General features: G+C 32.5%; 2 protein-coding genes across 3 annotated transcripts; both read left to right on the forward strand.

Moving 5' to 3' along the window:
• Positions 1-6,692: 6,692 nt before the first annotated feature.
• LOC103483500 (dihydroxy-acid dehydratase, chloroplastic) lies at positions 6,693-13,091 on the forward strand. The gene is made up of 14 exons (XM_008440162.3): positions 6,693-7,444; positions 8,156-8,227; positions 8,692-8,739; positions 9,177-9,331; positions 9,442-9,636; positions 9,723-9,834; positions 9,944-10,013; positions 10,097-10,155; positions 10,416-10,539; positions 11,043-11,113; positions 11,581-11,682; positions 11,826-11,906; positions 12,583-12,741; positions 12,822-13,091. The coding sequence occupies exons 1-14, from the start codon at positions 6,878-6,880 to the stop codon at positions 12,870-12,872; spliced, it is 1,866 nt and encodes a 621-aa protein (XP_008438384.1). The 5' UTR covers positions 6,693-6,877; the 3' UTR covers positions 12,873-13,091.
• Positions 13,092-14,296: 1,205 nt separating this feature from the next.
• Positions 14,297-22,045, forward strand: LOC103483501 (uncharacterized). Of its 2 annotated transcripts, XR_536583.3 has the most exons (10): positions 14,297-14,463; positions 16,110-17,143; positions 17,983-18,637; positions 18,749-18,823; positions 19,258-19,458; positions 19,614-19,711; positions 20,942-21,041; positions 21,168-21,266; positions 21,346-21,470; positions 21,715-22,045. XR_536583.3 is itself a non-coding variant. In XM_008440164.3 (9 exons), exons 1-9 carry the CDS (start codon positions 14,377-14,379, stop codon positions 21,406-21,408), a joined length of 2,412 nt encoding a protein of 803 aa, XP_008438386.1. In that variant the 5' UTR covers positions 14,297-14,376; the 3' UTR covers positions 21,409-22,045. The 2 variants fall into 2 exon arrangements, 1 of the variants encoding a protein (XP_008438386.1); XM_008440164.3 differs by having other exon boundaries at positions 21,346-22,045.
• The last annotated feature ends 231 nt before the right edge of the window (positions 22,046-22,276 follow it).

Genomic DNA, 22,276 nt, shown 5'->3' on the forward strand with positions numbered 1-22,276 from the left:
TTGTATTCTAATGTTTGATTTTTGTGTTTACTAATTTTTTCTAAAATTTAACAAAAAAAATTAATGTTGTTAATTAAAAACAATAAAAAAATAGAGACAATTTAAAAAATAACAAAATATTGAAATTATTTGTAAATTATAGTAAAATTCATGGAACTATATATAATAAATTTAAGTTTTTTGTTATATCGTATAAATATTTTGCTATTCATAACAAGTTCTTAAAAAATATTTATAAACATGGTAACATATAACAATATATAAAAGACCACCACAATATATAAAAGACCACCACAATATATAAAAGACCACCACGCAATAGTAATAAACACTAATAAATATTCATGAATGTTTATTGATTTTTTTTTTCTTATTAAAGGGTAAACTTTGTTACATTTACAAATAATTTAAATTATTTTAAAAATAATGAAAATATAAATTAACCATTTAAAAATACAATTTTATTTTGAGATAGTTTTTTTAGTAAAATTGTTTACAAGATATAATAAAAATTTAAATAAATTATAGAGAGTTTGATTAATTTGGATTATATTTTGTAAATAGTTTGAGAAAAAAAAATGAAATGGACGATTTTGGACAAGACATTAAAATAACGGAAAATGTAAGGGTAGTGGGAGCTCCGATCTGAATTTTGGATTGACTTTAATCCAAACAAAAAAAAGATCGTATTTATTTTAATTTGGATTATGGATTTGTTGGAATCAATCAACTATGTCTCCTGATTTTCGTGTGTCATTAAAACTAATTAGTTGTCACTGCTAACTATATATTACTAAACCCTAAATCATAGTTTCCAAATATCCAATATAAATGCAATGCAAATCTTCAAATCTCGTTGGTTTGTGGAAGTTTATCGGATGTATTTCGTAAATAATTTCACTTTCTTACCATTCGTAATAATTATCCTACTAGAAAATTGCAAAAACGAAGGTTGTATTATAAGATTGGTTACAATAATATCTCCCCTTTGTAATTTTATTTTAATGGATACAAGTATTTTACTTTCTATAATGTTTTGGGTGGAAAATATCCATTTACACCTTCAACTATGAGATTGAATCAATTTACACCAAGAACTAATAATTATATCAATTTAAATTATAAACTTTGGGAATTACATCTATTTAAATCCAAAATCAATAGCTGTATTAATTTAAACCATATATTTATAAAAGTTTATTATTTAAACCGATATAATTATTAGTTAATATTTGTCCTATTATATATATTCTCCTTGAACAGGAATAAATAAATGAATGAAGAAACTCTAAGAAGCCCACTATGGAGAGCCCATTTATGGGGACCTGTGAGGGTGATTTGAAAACAGTGTAGATAGAAATATTTATGGAAACACTCTTTCAAGCTGAATAATAGTTCTATGTAACATATCACTTTTCTTCTTTTTCATCTCCTTGTGTTTTGTTTAGCGGTAGAGCACTACACATCTACAAATCGAGTCGAGTGATCAAATCAAAGGTAGTTGGTCAAAGATAATAAGGAGTTTGATCAGTGTTTCGAAAAAATTCAAAATGAACTTTAAAAAAAAAAAAATTCAAAGACTTAAACCTACTTAACCGAACAATGGTCGACTTGTATATCCTCATGGTTAGGGTTAGGTTTGAAGATTTACTAAACAGACAATAATCGATTTACTTAATGCTCATCTCTAATTTTGGTTATACATAATTCTTTAATTTCAAAAAATCAAAACTATAATCTTAAACGAGTTAAATTTAGACAAAATATATAGTCTTAAACAATTTAAGTTTAATTTAAATTCAATATATAGAACTTTTAAATTTAATAATTTTACTTTTTAAACTTTTAGTTTTATTTTAAATTTGGTCTACATATTTTAAAATCATACAAATGATTTTAAATCGTCGTTAAATTAATAGACATCGATACAAGTATAAATTATAGAAGATACGATCTAAATTTAACGATTATAATTATAATAATTTAAAACTTAGAAAGATTAAAATTGAAATCAAAACAAGACATAAAAATACAATATTTTAAAAGCCGAATTTCAAATAGAAACTAAGCACGACTCTTTAGGGTCATTTTTCAATTCTGTTTATTGTTTGTTTGTTTATTTATCAAATTAAAAACAATTTTATACTGATTCGTTTTTTTTTAAATCAAATTCAAAATATATATTTGTTTGTTTGTTGAATTAAAAAATAATAATTTGATTTATTTATTAATTAATTTTGGACGAACTTCAACTATACAAAATTGATAAGTGGGTGTGGGACGCAGACAACTCAGTCCCTCGCTTGCTATCCGCTTCCAACCGAATTACGGATTTTCTATCCATTTCCAACCACCCCCACCCCTATATTTGTTTATTTATTCAATTCCTGAAATAAATGTAGTTTCTATTTAAATATATATATATATAGTATTTAATTGTATGCATTATAGTTAATATTCTTAAAACTTATTAAAAATTATATAATGTTGTTGATAATCCTTTTTTTGATTTTTTAAACAGAGCATTATTTGTCTTTTGTATATATGTAAGAGGTAAATATATTAATAGTCGCAATAGTATTAAGATCTTTTTTTATAGGGTAAAATTGCTACTGATCAAATTTTAAATTTAAAATATGAGTGAAGAAGCACCGGCAAATAATTTTAATTATAATTGTGATAATATAATTTTTTTTTTATTAGGATTGTGTTATAGCCTAAAGTTTACGGTTTAGGGTTTATTGTCGTGTGGAGATGCACATACTTAATATAGATCATGTATTTTTTTCTTAACCAAATTTAAGTTCAAAACACAGTTAAGAATCTTGAAATTATGGTGATTTACTTTGAGTTTGAGACTTTGTCTATTATCCGTGTTTTGAATATTTTTTTTATGGAATTTTGATTGTTTACATGCCATTGATATATTGAATGATGTTAGTTTTTATGAAGTTTTTTGATTTGTTGAGGAAGTTAAGATTAAAAGCATGAAGCTTGGTGTTGTCTCGTTTTTTCATGTGTTCAATGCAGTCATAATACTTTTGTGCATAAAGTATCGAAGGATCGAGCATCTTCAATAATTTTGTATAATTCTTATAAGTTGTAATTTTTTTTTTACTCTTTGGTCCTTAGAAAAAGTTTACTTATTCACATCAAGCACCACGTACATAATTTTTCCTATATACAAATTTAGCTACAAAAATAAAGGTATAAAATCGATACTTAATATATAATAATGATAAAGTTAAAATACTAAACATTGAAACATGTTCAATTTTAGTATACTGTACTTATAAAAAAAATCTTTAACTTATTGTACTTTTAGTAAATCCAAAATTCAGTCAATTTAAATTATTTTTTATTGAATTTGATTAAATAATCGCAAGATTTTCAAATAATTTAAAGTGTTTAATTTTTCAAATAATTTAACGTAAATGGAAAAACAGATCCCTACAAAATTTGAAAATGGACACCAATCTTTTCCACCGTTTCTCTCCTAATTTTGTTTTCAACTTCAATTTCTTTTCAAACATATTTTTATTTTCCTCTCTCTTTTTATTATATTTATTTCCATTATGGTAACGTAAGATGTCAAATTAAAAAGGTTTTTATAGAATCATTCCTTTTATTTTCTTGACAATTTGCCCAAACAAAAAGGAAAAAAAGACTGTTTTAATTATGTAATGAGAATTGCAATTGTATATTTAAATTTTTAATAACAATAACCCAAACATTTAAATTTTGAAAAGTGTTAAAACTAGATCCTCTAAACTTTTCGTAATTATAAGTATTGAGTCTCAAATTTATCCGATCAATATAACTTATATAATTAATTATATAAATTTGATAGTTTAATTTTAAAATTTAAATAAATTGAATGATTCAATTTTAAAAGTTTAATTGTAATTACTACCGTTCCTTATAAAGGTGGTTTTTGCAACTTTTTTTTATATGCATTGTTATTGGTGACAAATACAAAAGATAATAAAAATGGGCAGTGCTTTAATGGTCTTATGATCTTTCTTTTTATCCTAACTTGTTATTTCTAATCTCCATTATACATATTGTCATAACATAAGATTTGAATCTTGGTAGAATTTATCGTGTTGTGTATCAATTTGGATTTTAACTTTTTTTTTTTTGTAAACTATCTCTTATTCAAATTTAAGATTTGAGCCTCTAGTAATTAGATAGAATTTGTCACATGTTACATTAATTCAAATTTTAATTGTTCATTTTTGTAAATTATCTCTTGTTCAAATTAATCATGATTGTCACGAAAAAATCATGTATACGTTATTTTTTTTATTTCGTGTTTAATCACTAATATTTTTTTTCTCATTTTGTTTTTTGTTTTTATTTTTGTCTTTTCATTTTTTTAATTAGTTTTTCTTGCCCTCTCTTTATTTATGATTGTTTATTTGTTTGTTTGTTATTTTATTGACAATATCCTTAATGATCTTTTAATGCAATAATTGCATATATGACAATTGATTAGTTGTTATAAATATTATTATAACGTATGGATCAATGTGTAATAATTATTGATTAGGTGAAGCTTTTTAGACTTGAAAATTATACAATTCTCAACCACTTCTACTCTCATAAGCTTTAAGATTGTTTCCATTTATATAGGAAAAAAAAAACAAACAAACAGATAATAATCTCTAATAACATTGTTTAAATATTAAAACACAGTCTATAGTATCAATGATGTATATCGTTAAAATTACCTATTGGAAATCATGTGAAAATAAGAGTTCAAATATTTGAAAATTTTAGTCAATATCACATTTCATTACCAATTCATGCTAAGTTGACAATTCTAAAACACATTTCTTAGTTTAATATTTGACGATAATTGTATTTGTTCGTGTCAGTAAAATCAAATAGATACTATCGACCAAATGGTCAAACACTTCCATCTTTCAACATTTGCATTCTTGTATTAAAAGAAGTCGAAATACTCTCTTACCACCACACGTGACAACCTCCAAATACCTACACAATGATATGATATTGTTCATTTTGGGTATACACCTTTATATATTTGCTTTTGGTACCATCCGAAAATGTCCTATACCAATGGAGATAATTGTTCTTACTTATACACCTAAGATCATCCCTTATCTAATCGATGTGGAATCACGGTCGTATTAACAAAATTAAAAAAAAAAAAAGAAAAAAATTATTTTCGTGTCATGTAATCGATAAAATGTATATATTGTTTCCAAAACTTGCCTGATTAATAGAAAGTATATTTTGTTTTTGTTATTTTTATAACAAGCGAAAAAGATATTTAAAAATTCATGTATAAAACTACATGAAAAAATTAGATATTTACGAGGATAAACTATAGAGATTAGGTATAAACAAGTCTAAAAATAGGGTATTATTCTTCTTCTTCTTGTTTTTTTTCTTTTACTTTATTTGTAGATAATATTGATATTTTCATCAGTTGTGTGGTTCTCTTGTAACTAATGATCACTCCTCTCCTCATCTACTGTTACAATAAAAGACAACCCTTCTCTTCCACTCACTTTTTCTCCATTTCACTTGTCTTTGTTCTTTCATTCCTTCCAAAAGGCACTCATTTTTTTGTCCCACATTGTTTTTAAACATGCCCATGCTATTGTTTTTCTATTATTCTTTCCATTTTCAATTAGATTCTTCAAACTACGATAAAACTACTCACTTTCGAGATGTAACAAAAATTATCAAAGTGTTAACTTGTTGTTTAGTTAGATTTAGTTTGAAGTATAATATATCTTTATTTAATTATTATCTATTGTGCTACTCTTCTTGAATTTTTTAAATGACTGGTCTAGTGGTGAAAATAAGATAAAGTCTAAGTTTTTTAATGGTCGACCTTTTGGTAACAAAGATACAAATTCTAGAAGGTCATTGTTCAATTTATGATAAGTACTTACCTTTAAATTAGTTTTCTATAAGTTAAAAAGGTAAAAAGGCAAAAAGTAGAGAGAAAGTTAAAGTTGACAATATCTCTAAAATACTAAAGGTTAGATGATGGTGACTAAATTATTACAAATGATAAATTACTAAACTTTTACGTGTCAAAATTTTAAAAATATATTATTATATATATACTTTTTAATAAAACATTTGTTTTACAATATTTGAGTACCAGATTGAACTTCAAAGTTAATGTTAGACGATTAAAGTTTAAGGCAATTTAGTGCCCACATTACAAATCTATTTTTAAAACAAAAGTTGTTTTTACATATAATAAGATAAACAAGAATGTTTACAGACATAGCAAAACATCAAATAAAATGTGATAGATTGCGATAGACTACTGTTCATGTCATGATAATACATACATGATCCATATTTATAAAAAAATTTATCTATTTTTAACCTTCAAAATGATTTTCCTCCAAAACAGATTTGAAGGATTGTCATAAAAACAAAATTATTTACAAAATATAGTAAAAAACACGAGGTACAAAAATTTGGATGACTTTTGCAAAAATGCCCCTAAAAAGTTTATAGGTGATTAATCATAAAAAATATTCACATTTTATGCAAGGACTTGAATGTAAAAGTTGAAAGTTTAAGGAGCCATTAATTAAATTTAAAAAAAAAACCGTTTAACTAAAGAGAAGGAGTTTTATTAAAAATGAAAAGAAAAGAAGGGAGAGAAAAAAAAGAATTGAAACCGCTCTCGGAAAGCAGAAGATGGAATCAACATTTGATCGACTTGTCGTTTACTGAAATTCGATGTCAGCACTCTTCTTCTTATTGTTCTCAAAGTAAGAGCTCTTTTCTCTTTATTATCTATCTGTTGCCAACTTGCCATAACCTCCCTTAAACCCTCATTCAGCCGCCGCCGCCGTCGCCTCTTTCCGGCGTCAAAATGCAATCGGCGATCATATCTCCTTCACCACGCTCAATCCCCTTCACCACAATTACACCATCTGTCTCCTCTACCAATGTTCAAAGAAGCCGTTCTCTCGTTGTCAGAGCTTCCATTTCTAATGTCACTACGCAATCTCCGCCCCCGTCGGTGGTTGTAGACTCTCCATCTCCTAGTTCAACTGCTGCTCAGAAGCTCAACAAGTACAGCTCTCGCATTACCGAGCCGAAGTCTCAGGGTGGGTCTCAGGCGATTCTCCATGGCGTTGGTTTATCCGACGACGATCTCAACAAGCCTCAGATTGGGATTTCGTCGGTTTGGTATGAGGGAAATACATGCAATATGCATCTGTTGAAGCTCTCTGAGGCTGTTAAATATGGAGTTAAAGCAGCCGGTATGGTTGGGTTTAGGTTCAACACGATTGGTGTTAGTGACGCCATTTCCATGGGCACCAGAGGTATGTGCTATAGCTTGCAGTCAAGGGACTTGATTGCGGATAGCATAGAAACTGTTATGAGTGCTCAGTGGTACGACGGTAATATCTCCATCCCTGGCTGTGACAAGAATGTGAGTTTTCTCTGAACTTCTCTCCCCTTTTGCGGCTGTTTTTGTCATAGAATCTGATCATATTTTGTCTTGTTTACTAGTTTTTTAGGACTATTTTTGCAATTTAGAATCGCTGTGTTTTCTTCCCCCTCCGTTTCTCTGGCTTCCTTATGCCATTTCTGATCGATTAAGCTCAATTTGTTAAATTTGTTCTCTGTTCCTTGTAAGATTATGAAAACTATTGTGCGTGCGGTTTTTTTGTTTAGGGTTTTCGCTCCTGAAACCTTAGTCAGATAAGAACAAAAACAGGTTAAAGCACTTGTTTTAGTTTTCAAAATTTGGCGAGGAGACGTTTTCTTAAGGAAAAAAGGTTAAAAAACAGAGAACGATTGTTAGGAAATAAGCACGATTTTTAAAATCTCAAGAATTTATCTATTAGTTCCTCATGGACAGTCATTGATATTAATGATTGCTCTAGGAGGTAATTTTTTTTGGGGAGAATATATTAGTTTATGTCAGCAAAACTGACCTTATCGAACCTGGTGATAGGCATCGGCTTCATTTTTATTTTTCTGTTTCAATAGCATGCTGTGTTTATTTTACTTCAACTTTTTTTGGGAAAACGAAACATATTGGGTATTACGAAAAGTTAAAAGTCAAGTTAAAATGAAGAGTTTTAGTAGTTTTTCTTTCCCCATTACAATTATGTACTGAAATTTGGCTATTTTACAGATGCCGGGTACAATAATGGCGATGGGTAGGCTGAATCGACCAAGTATTATGGTTTATGGTGGAACCATCAAGGTTTGGGCTCGGATTTTACTCATATCCTTGACTTGATTATAATCTTTTAATTGAATCTTACGTTTATCAAGAAGCTGGTGTCGTGTCTTCCATTTAAAACACCCTACTAAAGATTATTCACTTGTAAATGGTCTGTATTAAATTTATCACACAATGGAATGTATCAATTCGTGTCTTGACTCTTTGATCATTCCACCTTTTCTCACCATCTTTGTCCGCGTAGAACTACAGAAGATGATCAGTTTGAGAGCCTTCACATTTTAGTGAAATATGTTGCTGACTCTATGAGTTGTTGCTTATAGATGCATACATCCACATTCTATACATATGCCAACATGTGTTTATCATCTTCCTACTTTTTCTTAGACACTAGTATTTTGTCCTCATTTGAATTCAAGCTAATTAGTGTGAGTTTTTGAAGTTGCTTGAAATTTAATATTCTTCCCTGTTGCTTTTGTTTGCAGCCTGGTCACTTTCAAGGCCATACATATGACATAGTGTCCGCATTTCAGGTACGAGTGTGTCAAAGACAAAATGCAAGAAAATTTCATTTAAAAATCTCAATATTCATTAATTTATTATATCAAGTTATTTATACATTAAAATCTCGTAATGAATATGTAAAATTCTTTGAATACAACATTATTTTCAGAAAATCACTCTAGAACGACATAAACATGTAACTCCTGGATTTAGTACCACATGAAAGTTTTCGGGCACATATATAAGAACAAAAATGAATATGGAGCATGGTCAGTTACATCTTTGAGAAATTCAAAAACATAGACAGTGGGTCATTTGAATGTGTTTGATCATGATATCGGCCTGGGCTATATGTCGATGATGTTTGATTGAAAAAAAAATCTTAATAAATAGTAGCTGCTTTCGGCAAATTTGTTCTTCAAAAGTTTGAAGTTTCATTTTCACGTCTTTTACTTATGACACTTAGGTATATGGAGAATATGTAAGTGGGTCAATAAGTGATGAAGAGAGAAAGAATGTTGTCCGCAACTCCTGCCCGGGGGCTGGGGCTTGTGGTGGTATGTATACAGCTAATACAATGGCATCTGCTATTGAAGCCATGGGCATGTCTCTTCCTTACAGGTTAGACATATCTTCAGTCCACTATGTTAGTTTGGTGTGCAGCTCTGAGCATTGGGCAAAGGTTTTCTGAAGATTTATCTTATTCCTCTTCTGATTCATGTTTCCTAAAGCTCGTCAACACCGGCTGAGGATCCACTAAAGATAGACGAATGCCGTTTAGCTGGAAAATATCTTCTGGAATTATTGAAGATGGATTTGAAACCACGGGATATTATTACGGAAAAATCTCTACGAAATGCAATGGTTGTTGTTATGGCTTTGGGTGGTTCCACTAATGCAGTGCTACACTTGATTGCTATAGCAAGGTGAGGAGAGCTTGATTTAAAATTGTTCCTCAACTTTTGATTATTTTACTAGATATCACTGTGGGTAATGGCACAATTCTTGGCAGGTCTGTTGGTTTAGAGTTAACCCTTGATGATTTTCAGAAGGTTAGCGATCAGGTTCCTTTACTTGGCGATCTTAAGCCTAGTGGAAAATATGTAATGGAGGATATTCACAAGGTCTGGATTTTATTTTCATCTCATTGCCAGTCATATAAAATGCTATCACTAAGGTTTGATACTGTTACCATCGTGTGTCATGATAAATATTGAACGTTCGTTTCGATAGATTGGAGGAACACCTGCAGTCATTCGGTATCTGTTGGAGAACGAACTTTTAGATGGAGATTGCATAACTGGTATATTTTGGCAAACATGACCATGGGATTTGCAGTTTACTTGAGTGATTTCTGTTATTCATGTTATTTTAATCTTTTTTTAGTCACGGGAAAGACGCTGGCCGAAAATGCTAAACTTTTCCTTCCTCTATCTGAAGGGCAGGTAAGATGGCTTCGATATTATTGCATTCATGATTTCAGGAATCAGATCATTCTTCTAAACTGTTTAAGTAACTGTGGACCTGGACCCCTGTTAATGGTTTTTGGTTCAGCAATTTATTTCCTCACCCCCGTCCTATACTCCCAACATAAAAAAGAGTAATCCCTTAAAGTAGTTCCAAATTCTAAAGAACATTGACTACAATAGAGGTGAAAATCTGAAGAAACACTTTATAACTACCTCTTCTTCTGCTTTGAATGCAGGAAATTATCAAACCTTTGGAGAATCCCATCAAGGAAACAGGGCACCTTCAAATATTATACGGAAATCTTGCTCCTGAGGGTTCAGTGGCTAAGATTACTGGCAAGGAGGGGCTATATTTCTCTGGTACCGTTTATTGAATTTTCAAGATGCTTTATGAACTAGTAATGTCATATGGTTAAATTTGATAAAAAAACTACTCTGAATTTGTTTTCTTAAAAAAAGTAAGAAAACCATTTCTTTGGCGAGAAAATTGCCTGTATTGTGGTTCTGAAGCTCATTGCTTATCCGAACATAGATCCTCTGCTTCTGTGTCACTCTCTATTTTCTGTCTTTGGTTGGTGGGTCTAGGTGTTAGAGATGAATGATCAATTTTACTCAAATTCTTAAAAGACCATTTTTTCCCTTTTCCTGATGAGTAACTAAAGGCCAAAGTCGCCTTAGGGTTAAAGGTACAAAGCAAATCCCCCAAACCGAAGGAAGACAAGACATTGTTTATCACTCTAGCAAGTTTCTTCCTTTTTCTGGTTCTCCACCAAATTCTTATAACTTTAAAGATATTGCAAAGAATGAAAACAAAAATTTTCTGAAAACAAATCATTCTGCCTAAAAATATATCTGTTTTGCAGGTCCTGCTCTTGTTTTTGAAGGTGAAGAATCGATGATTGCAGCTATAACAAAGGACCCCTCAAGTTTTAAGGTACTGATGACGTCTTTTCCCTCTTTTACGACTAAGTTCTTAACTGTTATCTTTGGAAAAGTGTTAGTCTTATCTGATATATCGTTGTTTTGGCCTCTTTTCGGCTAATAATCTCATCTTATATGCATGCAATTCTTAGTTAGGGGTTTCAAATTCCACTTACTACATAAGTTCATGTGCATATATTTGCATACTATAACTAATGATAGGTCATATAAATCTATGGTTTTCTTTTTATATCCCGTTTATCCAAATATGTTAGAACAACTTTAGGCTTCTCATTTTCAGGGTTCATAAATTTTTACATTGAGAGGGAAAGTCTTTATCCCTTAAATTTATGGAATATTTAAATTTTAGTAGTGCATATACAGATACATAACACACACACATATATACACATGTACACAGAGGATGCTAACCAAGTTTTTTTTACTGTTGTAATCGAGATTAAATTTTTAATTCCTTAGGGGAAAACAGTGATCATTAGAGGTGAAGGCCCTAAAGGGGGACCGGGAATGCCTGAAATGTTAACACCCACTAGTGCAATAATGGGGGCAGGTCTGGGGAAGGTATGGTGTCCGAACTCTGAATTTGTGTTAGATATGTTTTTAGTTTTGTAAAAATTTTCTGTCAAAGTCATGCGGAGGTAACGAAGATGATGTTATATCATTTAAAGTCAACTTCATCTTTACACTGCCTTTGACATCTACAGGAAGTGGCATTGCTGACTGATGGTAGGTTCTCCGGAGGTTCACATGGCTTCGTGGTCGGTCACATCTGCCCCGAAGCATTGGTGCGTTTTGTTCCTTACTTTTGTTAAATTCCTTAACTTCATTGAAATAGTAGAAGATTAAAGTAGAGAGTTGAAAAATCTACGTTGATAATAGTATATTATATAACTTGTACTTCCATTACAAAACTAATTGACAATAGGAGGAGTAACCTACGTATGAGATGTGAATATGTTCTTCGGTTTTTCAGGATGGTGAACCATTCTTGAATTGGACCCCTATTTTTGTTTTTGAACCAACTGACAATTTGGGCTTCAAGAGCTCTGAAATCACATTAGATAATATTGAATTCCTCATTTAAGTACCCATCTGTCTTATAATCAAATAGGGATCCTCAATGTGCCAACTGGATATTCAGAAATATCTTGAACAAATAATGGAGTTCTTCGCAGGAAGAAAAGTTTTGGTTTTATATCCATTATGCTGTTGCATTATCGTAAATATTTTGCTAGATCATAATAACATTTCTGGTCTTAGAAACCACTTCTGAATTATGAAGTTTCTTTCGTTGATTGAAATGTAAATTGTTGCAATATAAACCAGAGTTCCGAAAAAACTTTTTGAAGTGAAGAATGTGAAGTTTAGACCTTTGAATTATGAATGCCTCTTTTCCCTCATGCCCTTAAGGTTCCTTCATTGGTCAAATAGAGTTTTAAATGCTTCCATATCTATTTTCAGGATGGTGGTCCAATCGGATTGGTTCAAAATGGCGATATCATCAATGTTGATATCAAGAACCGAAGAATCGATGTTCAATTATCCGATCAAGAGATGGAAGAACGAAGAAAAAACTGGGTTCCACCTGCATACAAGGCTACTAGAGGCGTTCTTTACAAGGTTCGTGCCTTACCATCTCTATGATTCACATGTCCAAAACTTTCTTTTATTTTTCTAACAAGATCGTACTTTGTTTTCAGTACATCAAGAGCGTGAAACCGGCATCGAAAGGGTGCGTGACAGATGAGTAAGACTAACCTGTAGGCTGCAGTTAGAGTTACACCAGAAACAGTTCGTAGAAGCACTTCTTGCTTTCTACAGCCAATTTTCTAGAACGCCTTCTTTATCCTCTCTTTCCCTCTCTCTCTACCATTTTCTTTCAAGTCATTTTTATTTGTTGAGGAAGACAGTGGAACAGGCCATGCATTTGGTGTATCCATTTAATTTTAATTAGTGACGTTTTTATCTAATTTTTAGAATCGAGTATATATCAAATACATTCGATTCTTTGGTTTGTACATGCATTAGGATGAGTTTTTTTTTTTTTTTTTGGAGCGACAGCTTTACAATTTATATAAGACTGCTAGATTATTGTGCTTTATGCTTTAGGGATAAGAAACTTGCAAAACTGATGTTGTTTACTTGGACAATGTGTGGGTAGGTGAATGGCTTTGAGATTGATAGGAGTTTGAGATATGCTCGTGTTAGCTACAATATTAATGCTTTGATACGCTTTGTTATTATTATTGAACGTAAGATAGTAGGTTGAGTATAAAATTAATAATAGAATGAACAATACTAACACTAAAAAAACACGAACAATTGCTTATTGTACTAACACGAAGAACTAATAGCATGAAAACAAAAAATGATTTTACACTCTTAACTAAGTCCTATATTAATTAAGTTATAGGGTCTGTTTTTAAATAATAATAAAAAAACAACAAATTTGCTATTTTTGACGATTTTTCTAAATTATTATAATTAATATATTTTTAATTAAGCTGGTCAATGTATTAAAGAAAATTATTGAAATTTAAAAGTCATACATTTTATGGGGAGTCCATACTCGTTTTAGCTTTAAAAATAAAAACAAAAATGATAATCAAGTATAATCAAAAGTAAACTTGCAAAATTTAGAATTTATTTTTGAACACTACAATGTTGCCTCTTGTTCTTGTTGAAATATTTGAAATGAAAATTGAGTTGAATCCCTATGTGAGGGAAAGGCTACTCAACAATACTTGGAAGAAGAAAAAAAAGAAAAAATAATTAACGATATACCAATACACAAATACCTTAACAAAACCATCAAACATCAAATTGTGATTCTATAACTATAATTAACTAATCTCTTATGTACTATAGATCAAGAGGTTAGAGATTCAAAATTTTTACTACGTTGAACTAAACATTTATGTGAATAATTGATTACATAATTTTTTAATTTTTATTTCTTAAGGCAATACAATTCGGGTGAAGATTTGAATTTACCTTTGGAAGTACCGATGACTTTGATTAAATGAAATTATCAATTAGATAATATAAAAATGATTTAATTATTCTTAAAAAACTTCAGTAACGGTCATTGAAATGAAAGCCCAGAAGTAATTTAATTGGGCCAGGGTTGGTGTATTGGGCCTTAGGATTAGCTAGCTCAAATTCTAATAACCGGTGCGACCCGACCCGGTTCGTATCAGGGAGCGGAGAGACGGTGGGTTTTGAGAAGGAAAGAAAGAGAATGGAGGTGATTGGATGGCCTCACCATCGTCTTCTTCGTCGTACTTGAATTCAGCCTGTGCGCTTCTCGCTGTTCTGGATTTGGACGAGAAACACAACGAGGTTCGATCTTTTGTTTTGTTCTTTAGATTAAGTTTTGTGAGAAATTTCATTTGGGTGTTGTTTTTATTGTTCGTTGATTGACGTATGCTCTGAAAATTATTTACTATGTTATTTGATTCCCCTTCCAGATTACTAGAACGTTTAGTTTTATGACTATCTTGTCTCTGATTTTGTCAAATATAATGGTGAATCAGTTGCTTCTTGAAAATCGATTAGAACATAACACACGAGATAAGAGCTGTATATACTTGTAGGATGTTGTTCTCTACCTTTTTTTTTTTTTTAACAAAACAAGCATTTATTGTATTATTATATGCATTCTGATAGTTGAATGAAGATCGATTTCTAGGTTTTGTGATCGTTTCAATTTATGTCTACCTTAAAACGGGTGGTAGATGGATTTCTTGTGTAGAGTTTGTGGTCGGCAGTTAATGTCTACCGTAAGAAGGGGGGAGGGAACTGTAAATGATACCGTGCTCTAGACAACGGAAATAGTATAATTTAGGTCTGTTTGGATTGAGGAGGTAAAAAGTGTTCGAAATTCTTTTGACAAGAATTGTTTAAAATAAACTGTGCAAAACTATTTTTAGTGGCCGCTAAACACTTCAAATTTTTTTCAAAATGGCTTATTTTCTTTGATATCTATAAGTGTCCGGACTACGGGACTAATTTTACTGAACAACCGTCTGACTTACGACATTTAGGTGTCAAAGAAACTTGTAGGATTTTAGTTCCTAGGTAGGCCGCCACCATGACTTGAACCCATCACCTCTTAGCTCAAAATAACTTATTTTCAAAATAAAAGACTTTTAAACTAATCACACATTTACTTCTGAATTTGATAATGAAAGAAATACAAATTCTTAAAAAATTTGTAATTTTCTACACTCTTGTTTACTAGGAAAAGTTTCACCTTCCTGGAAATGTATGCTTCAATAGGATTTAAATAAGGGTAGATCAATATCATAGATACCTCCAATAAATACCCACATGCAACCCAACACATTTCTAAATCAGGAATCCTTGCACCATTATACCTTTCACTCTTTGAAAATTGTTGCATCAGATTTTTTGGCCTGTATCTATAGAAAAGTTTGACTTTGTAAAAGTTAATTGTGAACATGGCCTTTCTTGTAGTGGCAACTTTTGCAGTTTACCGTTATTTATTGATTTGGGTTGCCAACTTTGAGTTTGTTTTGAGTGAATATTTGGTTTAATTTTCATAATTGAGACCAAACACGGGCTGATTTCTGTTTCAGTTGTATCTATGCTTATTTTACTTCTTTTTCTAGATGCTAAATGCTAGTCATTCCGAATTAGTGAGATGACAGAGCACTTAGGTGTGAGCTTATTGTAACGATGATCTTTTTATTGATATTTGTTAAATTCTTCCTAATATTCTCCCTATTAATGAATGACGTTTAAATTCTTCCTATTCTTCTTTTGTTAGTAAATTTACATTTTAGTGTTTTTTTGGGAAAATCTACTAGCGTGCGATTGTCAACTTGGTTTCAATACCCCTATTTCTTTTTTGTCTTGTCCTTATTTTCATTTAGTCACCGTTTAATTCCCAACTGTCCTTTTTTGAGTCTCCCAGTTGGGTGGTATTATAGTCTACTGACCATTGATCTTTCCCCCCAATGCAGAGCATGAAGGAGATGGAGACTGAATGGATTGTGGATGTTCCTGATACACCTGATCGGTTAGCTGCCCGACAGATTAGTGGCGGACAGTTTCTTCAGACAGAGACTGGTTCTTCTTTATCCAATCGTTTGAGAAACCCTGATTTCATGATGGAAAAGGGAACTAATGGCATGAAGGGAGTGGGGGTGCTTGCCAGTGAAAATGGGCATGATTCGAGACTAGATAGGAGTTCCAAAAATATTCCGTGTGAGGATTTTATGGGTAGTAAAAACACCATTATTCTTTCACCGGGAGAGAATCCTAATGCATTGCAAAATAATCTTTTACTTAGAAAAGGTGGAAGGGAAAAATATTCATGTCAGGGGCCAAAACGTTTTATTTGCCCTCGTCGTGTGGATAAAGGGATAAATATATCTGTTGACTCTCCTTCCAAACCACCTCCTTGTCAAGAAAATACTGCAGTTCCACAAATGAGAGAACATGATCTCAAGTATAAACCTCAAACAGTTGATCGTCATGTGGCTAAGGATTTTAAGATTGAGAACACATCAAACGAACAGTCTGCAAGTTACATGTCAATTGCTTCAAAGAAACCCAACGTGAACACTAAAGGGAAGGAGAAGGTTGTTGAGGAATCATTCCAAGATGTTGGTTTATCCATGATTAATAGAAATGGAATTGAAAAATCCAATAGCAGCAATAATCGACATGAGAAGCAAGGTTTGGGTCCTCGTCAGTTTGTTAGTTCACCTAGAGCCACTGGACATAAAAGATTGGTACGAAATGGTTGTATCTCACCTCATAATATTGCAATAAGAGCAAAAAGTTTATCTGAGCAGCGTGAAAAGAGTTCTAGAGATGTTGACAAGAGCAATTTGGGGAACATGCCATCAAGCAGTCCATCTTGTCCAATAGATATAAATGATATAGTTGCTGAAGACAATTGTAGTAACAAAGATAAAGGAAAAGGGATTATGCGTCAACCTTCTATATCACATGATAAGGATGACGTCAGAGTTATTTTTTCATCCAGCAGGTACCAAAAAAAGTGTCCTTACACTTTGCTTTAAGATAACTTTTTTGTAGTCAGTGTTGACACGACGCTGAATTTTGTGTTTTCCTTATATTTTAACGTTGGCTGCCTATGAGGTATTGAAGTGGAACTCTTCCCTCTATCGAAAAAGGTGAATCTAGGAGTGGCTTCTTTGTTAATACCATCCACCTTTAAACAAATATTGTTGACATGATGACCGTTTATTTATCTCACAAATATTGCCGATTGTTTTTAAAATCTTCCTATTTCCTTTAAACAACCTGACAGTTGTAAGCTCTGCTTTCCTTAGAATCACAAAATAATTTTGTAGAAACTTTGAATCCCGCTACGTTCATTGTTAAAATTTTACTATGTCATGGCGTCTTCGATAGAATTCTTGTAAAGCTACTACTCACTTTCTCAAAGTTGTTGCATGTTGCCTTTAGCATATTCTTCATTTTCATTTGGACTGTGGAAAGTTCTTAGTGCCACTGTACCAGGGATTTTGAATCACATGGATTTGACTTTCACTACACTGGACGCTGTAGTGCAATGGTTTGGCATCAGGAGACCATGCAGGTCTATTCCATGTTTCCATTCAAAAGACTACAGTCTTGTCATGAATGATTACTTGACACACTACTTTATGACCACTCTTGCCAGTGTAGGAAACTACATGTTAAAATGTTTTTTTGGATTTACAGCAACTGAATGTAATTGGATATTGAACCCTATCAGTTAAAAAAAATATAGCATCATTTAACAGCTTTAGTTGTCGTCACATACTAAAATTTAGCGCAGCCTTCAAAAGCAATCTGTCCTGATACCTTATTTGCTTTCAGTGACACAGGAAAGGATGTTGGAGCAAATCCAGGCAGATCTTCCAGATCAGGTACATCTGAACATTGTGAAAAAGTAGGTGTTTGGAGAAGAACACATAATCATTTGAAGAATGGGATTGTCTTGTCTAATCCATCTGGGAATTCTTTTAAGAAGATAGATAGTGTTGGAAGGCTGTCTAATGGAAAAACTGAGATTGTCATGGAGAGACAAATTCCTAGCAGGCAAGAACTCATAGCAGAAGCTGATTGTGGAGGAAGTGCTGATACGTCTCAAAGGGATTCCCCCAAATTAGATCGGACTAATGGACCAATTCATGCGGAAAGCAAATTAAACAAAAAACAAAAGAAACATGAATCAACTTCACAAATTAATTCTTCACGCCGCATTCCAGATGTCGTGTGCCTCGGTACATCCGGGGAGTCTTCAAATTCAAGGTCAACTAGACTGCGGAGTAAAATATTTTGTGATAATTTGAATGAAGTTATTGAGGTTGATGAGTTGTCGCCTGAAATGAGACACCCTGTCTCCCAGACTGGTGGTAGCTTAAATGATGACACCTCAGATGTTAGGGCAAGACAACTTGAAGCTGACGAGATTTTGGCTCGTGAACTTCAGGAACAACTATATCAGGAGATGCCTATTGGAGGAGAAGAGGTGGTTAATTCTTAGATAAGCTATGTCTATCTTTGCTTAATCAGCAACTTACCAAGACAGTAATGTTAACCCCTTTTTTTATTTTTATTTTTTTCTTGTTTCTTTTGGCAGATTGATGAACATTTAGCCATGGCACTGCAGCAGGTGGAACATGGCCTTCTTGCACCGTCCCGCCGGAGTCACAATGTATTATATCCTTTTTGACTCCCATTTTTTTCTTCTTGTGATTGCAACCTCTTTGGTCTTTGGAAACATTGTCATCTGAAATTATCCAATTTCTCAAGTTGATACTACAGAAATTGTGTTTGCAAATTCATTCTTTTGTGTGTATCCATGCAAGTTCTTCCCCACACACCCCCCCCCCCCCCCCCCCCCCCCCCGTTTTTTTCCCTAAAACTTATTACCAATGCTTCCCCGCAATGTTAATCTATGCCTGCAAAATAACTCAACGTTTTGAGGGGGTTGGCATGTTTTCTAACATAGTGTGATCTTTCTTATTCATTATTTTTGTTTTCTTTAAATGTACATGCCTGGTAAAAGAAAATTTAACCATGGATTCTTATTTATGATGCTCCCAGTATCCATCTGCTATCTAAAAGATGATTAATTCTTTCGTTCAGAGTCAGAGGGGCTCGCTGGTAGCACAGGCCAACCGACGCACTCGTTCTCAATCTTTACAAAACCCTTCCAATAGAACGCGAACTCGAGTAACTCACTCTGCACGAATGGCACAGATAAGGAATCAATTTTTTGGTGGCTCTCATAGAGTGTCGACTAGACAAAGGAATCTTAATTTTCCTATGCATATGGATTTAGATATGGTAATTACGATAATCTTTTTTGGTGCTAGGTCGACCAGCTACTTTTTTTTTTCTTATTAACCAACATTTTTTTTCCTATTATATGGACAAGATATATGAAATAGATTGTTGATGCTATGATGATTGTATCTTCCCTATGGTTGTTTTTAATACAGAGACTTGATATATTGGAAGCTCTGGAGGCTGCGGTTGGAGATATGGATGATGTGAGAATGAATAGGGACATCTTGCACATCCAGCGTGATTTCAATGAGTAAGATTTCAATCTATTTGTGAATGATCTATAACTTAAACTTAGGTTTCCAGTTAATGTTCCAAATTTGTTTTAGTATATCTTGGGTTCATTTGTTCAAATTTTTGTAATATTATTTCATCTCAATTAATATTGATTTCACGCAATGGATCTTTTAAAATTTTTTAACCCCACAGGCCACAAGTTCAAGTGAGAGAGTTCACTTGTTTTAGTATGTATATATATATAGAGAGAGAAAGGATTCACATTTTATTATCATTTCAGTTAGATAAAAAGTACTTGGCTAGAGACTTAAAACTTAGTTATGAGGTGATAAAATGAGGAAAAAAAAGAAAAAGGAAAAAAGAGAACAAAAAATTGAGGATTTACACGTGGAACTGATATTCTGAAAGGTGGAAGTGAAAGGTCATGTCTGAACTATGCAAAGTTTTATAAATGTAGGCGACCTGTGTGGAAATAAGGTAAAACTTCGGCAGATGATTACAAAGGAAATAAGGTAAAATCCTTTGAGAAACAAAGGATTTTGTTCAAGCAGCAAGAAGCCTCAACAAAAAAACCTAGGGACTAGGGGATAAGGCATCCTCTTACCTGAAGGAAGGGTTACGAAAGGACCTTCCAATCTAAGCCAAGTTAATGGTGTTTAAAGCATAGTTACAAAACAACCTACACTTCTATAATATATCAGGTCTTTGTATTCAAAGCAAGCAACCAATTGCAGCCTGTATGTTTCTTTTTTAAAATGCATATGGTCTCTTTAAGAAGTGCCTTAGTGGTGAGGGTTCGAGCTCTTAGATGAAAAACTTAGTAACTTATCATCTCTTAGAACCGGTCTCCCAAGTCCTAAGTGTCCTAGTGATAAGGGTCTTGAAAGATCTGGAGCTATCCTTCTAATTTCTGGGTTAATACTCTCAGATGGAAAAATTACCAACCTAATGTCTCTTAGAACTGGCCTTCTGTGTGCGAAGCCTGCGAAGGTGGAACATGTACGTAATTTAGTAGTAAGGACTAAGGAGATAGATTTTAATCTGTTTCAGATACTCTAGAAGTATGACTATTGTGCTAGCAATTATTATGAAATGCTGCCATTCCTGGATGTTTTATCTTTGCAGCTTCTTGAAATCAAGACGTTACGTTTGATTAGTTATTGTTTGTTGTTTCCTGGGATAAGAAACCACTATGATCAGTTGTTTAAGATTTTTGACATATTTTTTTCTTCATTATTTATGTCAGGAATGATTATGAAATGCTGCTATCCCTTGACGAGAACAATCACCGCCATGCTGGTGCATCTACTAACCGGATTAATAGTTTGCCACAATCTACTGTACAGGTCGGTCGCCCGTCTGTATCTCCTTTCTAGTTGTAATTTTTTTTCTCTTGATCAAAAGCTCATTCTCTGGTCTGCCAGATCTACTGATTTAGCTGCTCTTGATAACGCTTTTCCTCTCCTCCTCAGACTGACAGCACACAAGAAGCTTGTGCAATTTGTCTGGATACGCCAACCATTGGAGATGTCATTCGCCATCTACCTTGTTTACACAAATTTCACAAAGATGTATGCACCTTAATAAAGAAACCCCATTCTCCTTTTCAACCCATAATCACTAATCATTTTTCTCTGTTTGCTGTTTCAGTGTATCGATCCATGGCTACAGAGACGAACATCGTGCCCGGTTTGTAAGTGCTCAATCACTTGATATTGGATGATTTCCGGGCTTATTACAAATCTGCACGCCCTCTTACTTTTTTTGGAGGCAAGGTAAATTAGATTTATTATTTTCATTTTATTTTTCTATCTTTTGGATGCAATAATGTAAAAGACACTTTCATACTGAGGGGATGGTTCGTCTCCTGCCTTAGTTTGGTTTTCCTTATGCTGCATATTGTATGCGATGTTAGAAAATAGAAAGTCGTAAAGATTCTTTACTGGATGACATTGGTTGTCATAGAATGATGCTCTCGCTCTATATTCTCTCTAATTTTCCCTTCGTCTCGTCGTATAGCTTGTTAGAATGTATTGCGCTTGAGCTCAGGCAGTCGGAAGCTTAAGACTTCAAAGGTGCAATTCTCCATTGGGGAACAATGAAAAATTCTCAGCCCGAATGAGGGGCATGGTTTTGAATGATCTGCTGGAGAAGATTTCATTATATGTATATCTTTGGCAGATTTTTATAATTTTTAAGCTAAGCCATTGCCGTTGAGCAAGAAAGGCTAATTATCATGTCAAATTTTTGAAATGTATTGATTGCCATGTACTTGGAATGCCCAAAATTTAACAGGAAGCTATGCAGGTAATTTGCATAGTGTAATTGACCATTTCATTTGAAGGTGCAACTTTGTCTGTCCTCTCTCTTTATAGGTATAAATTTGAGAGAAAACGCCTTAGAAAAACTATGGGTAAAACATATTATTGTATAAAGATGAATAGTTTTAAATTTTAGTTATAATTTCTTTTAAGAACCATCCATGTATTTACTTTAACTGTCCATTTTGTTAAATACACGTTTGAAGAAGTCTACATGTGATTGAGAATGTTTTCAAAGTTGTCATACTAAAAGATTTAAA

Source organism: Cucumis melo, chromosome 6 (assembly GCF_025177605.1).
Source record: "Cucumis melo cultivar AY chromosome 6, USDA_Cmelo_AY_1.0, whole genome shotgun sequence".
NCBI classification, from domain to species: Eukaryota; Viridiplantae; Streptophyta; class Magnoliopsida; order Cucurbitales; family Cucurbitaceae; genus Cucumis; species Cucumis melo.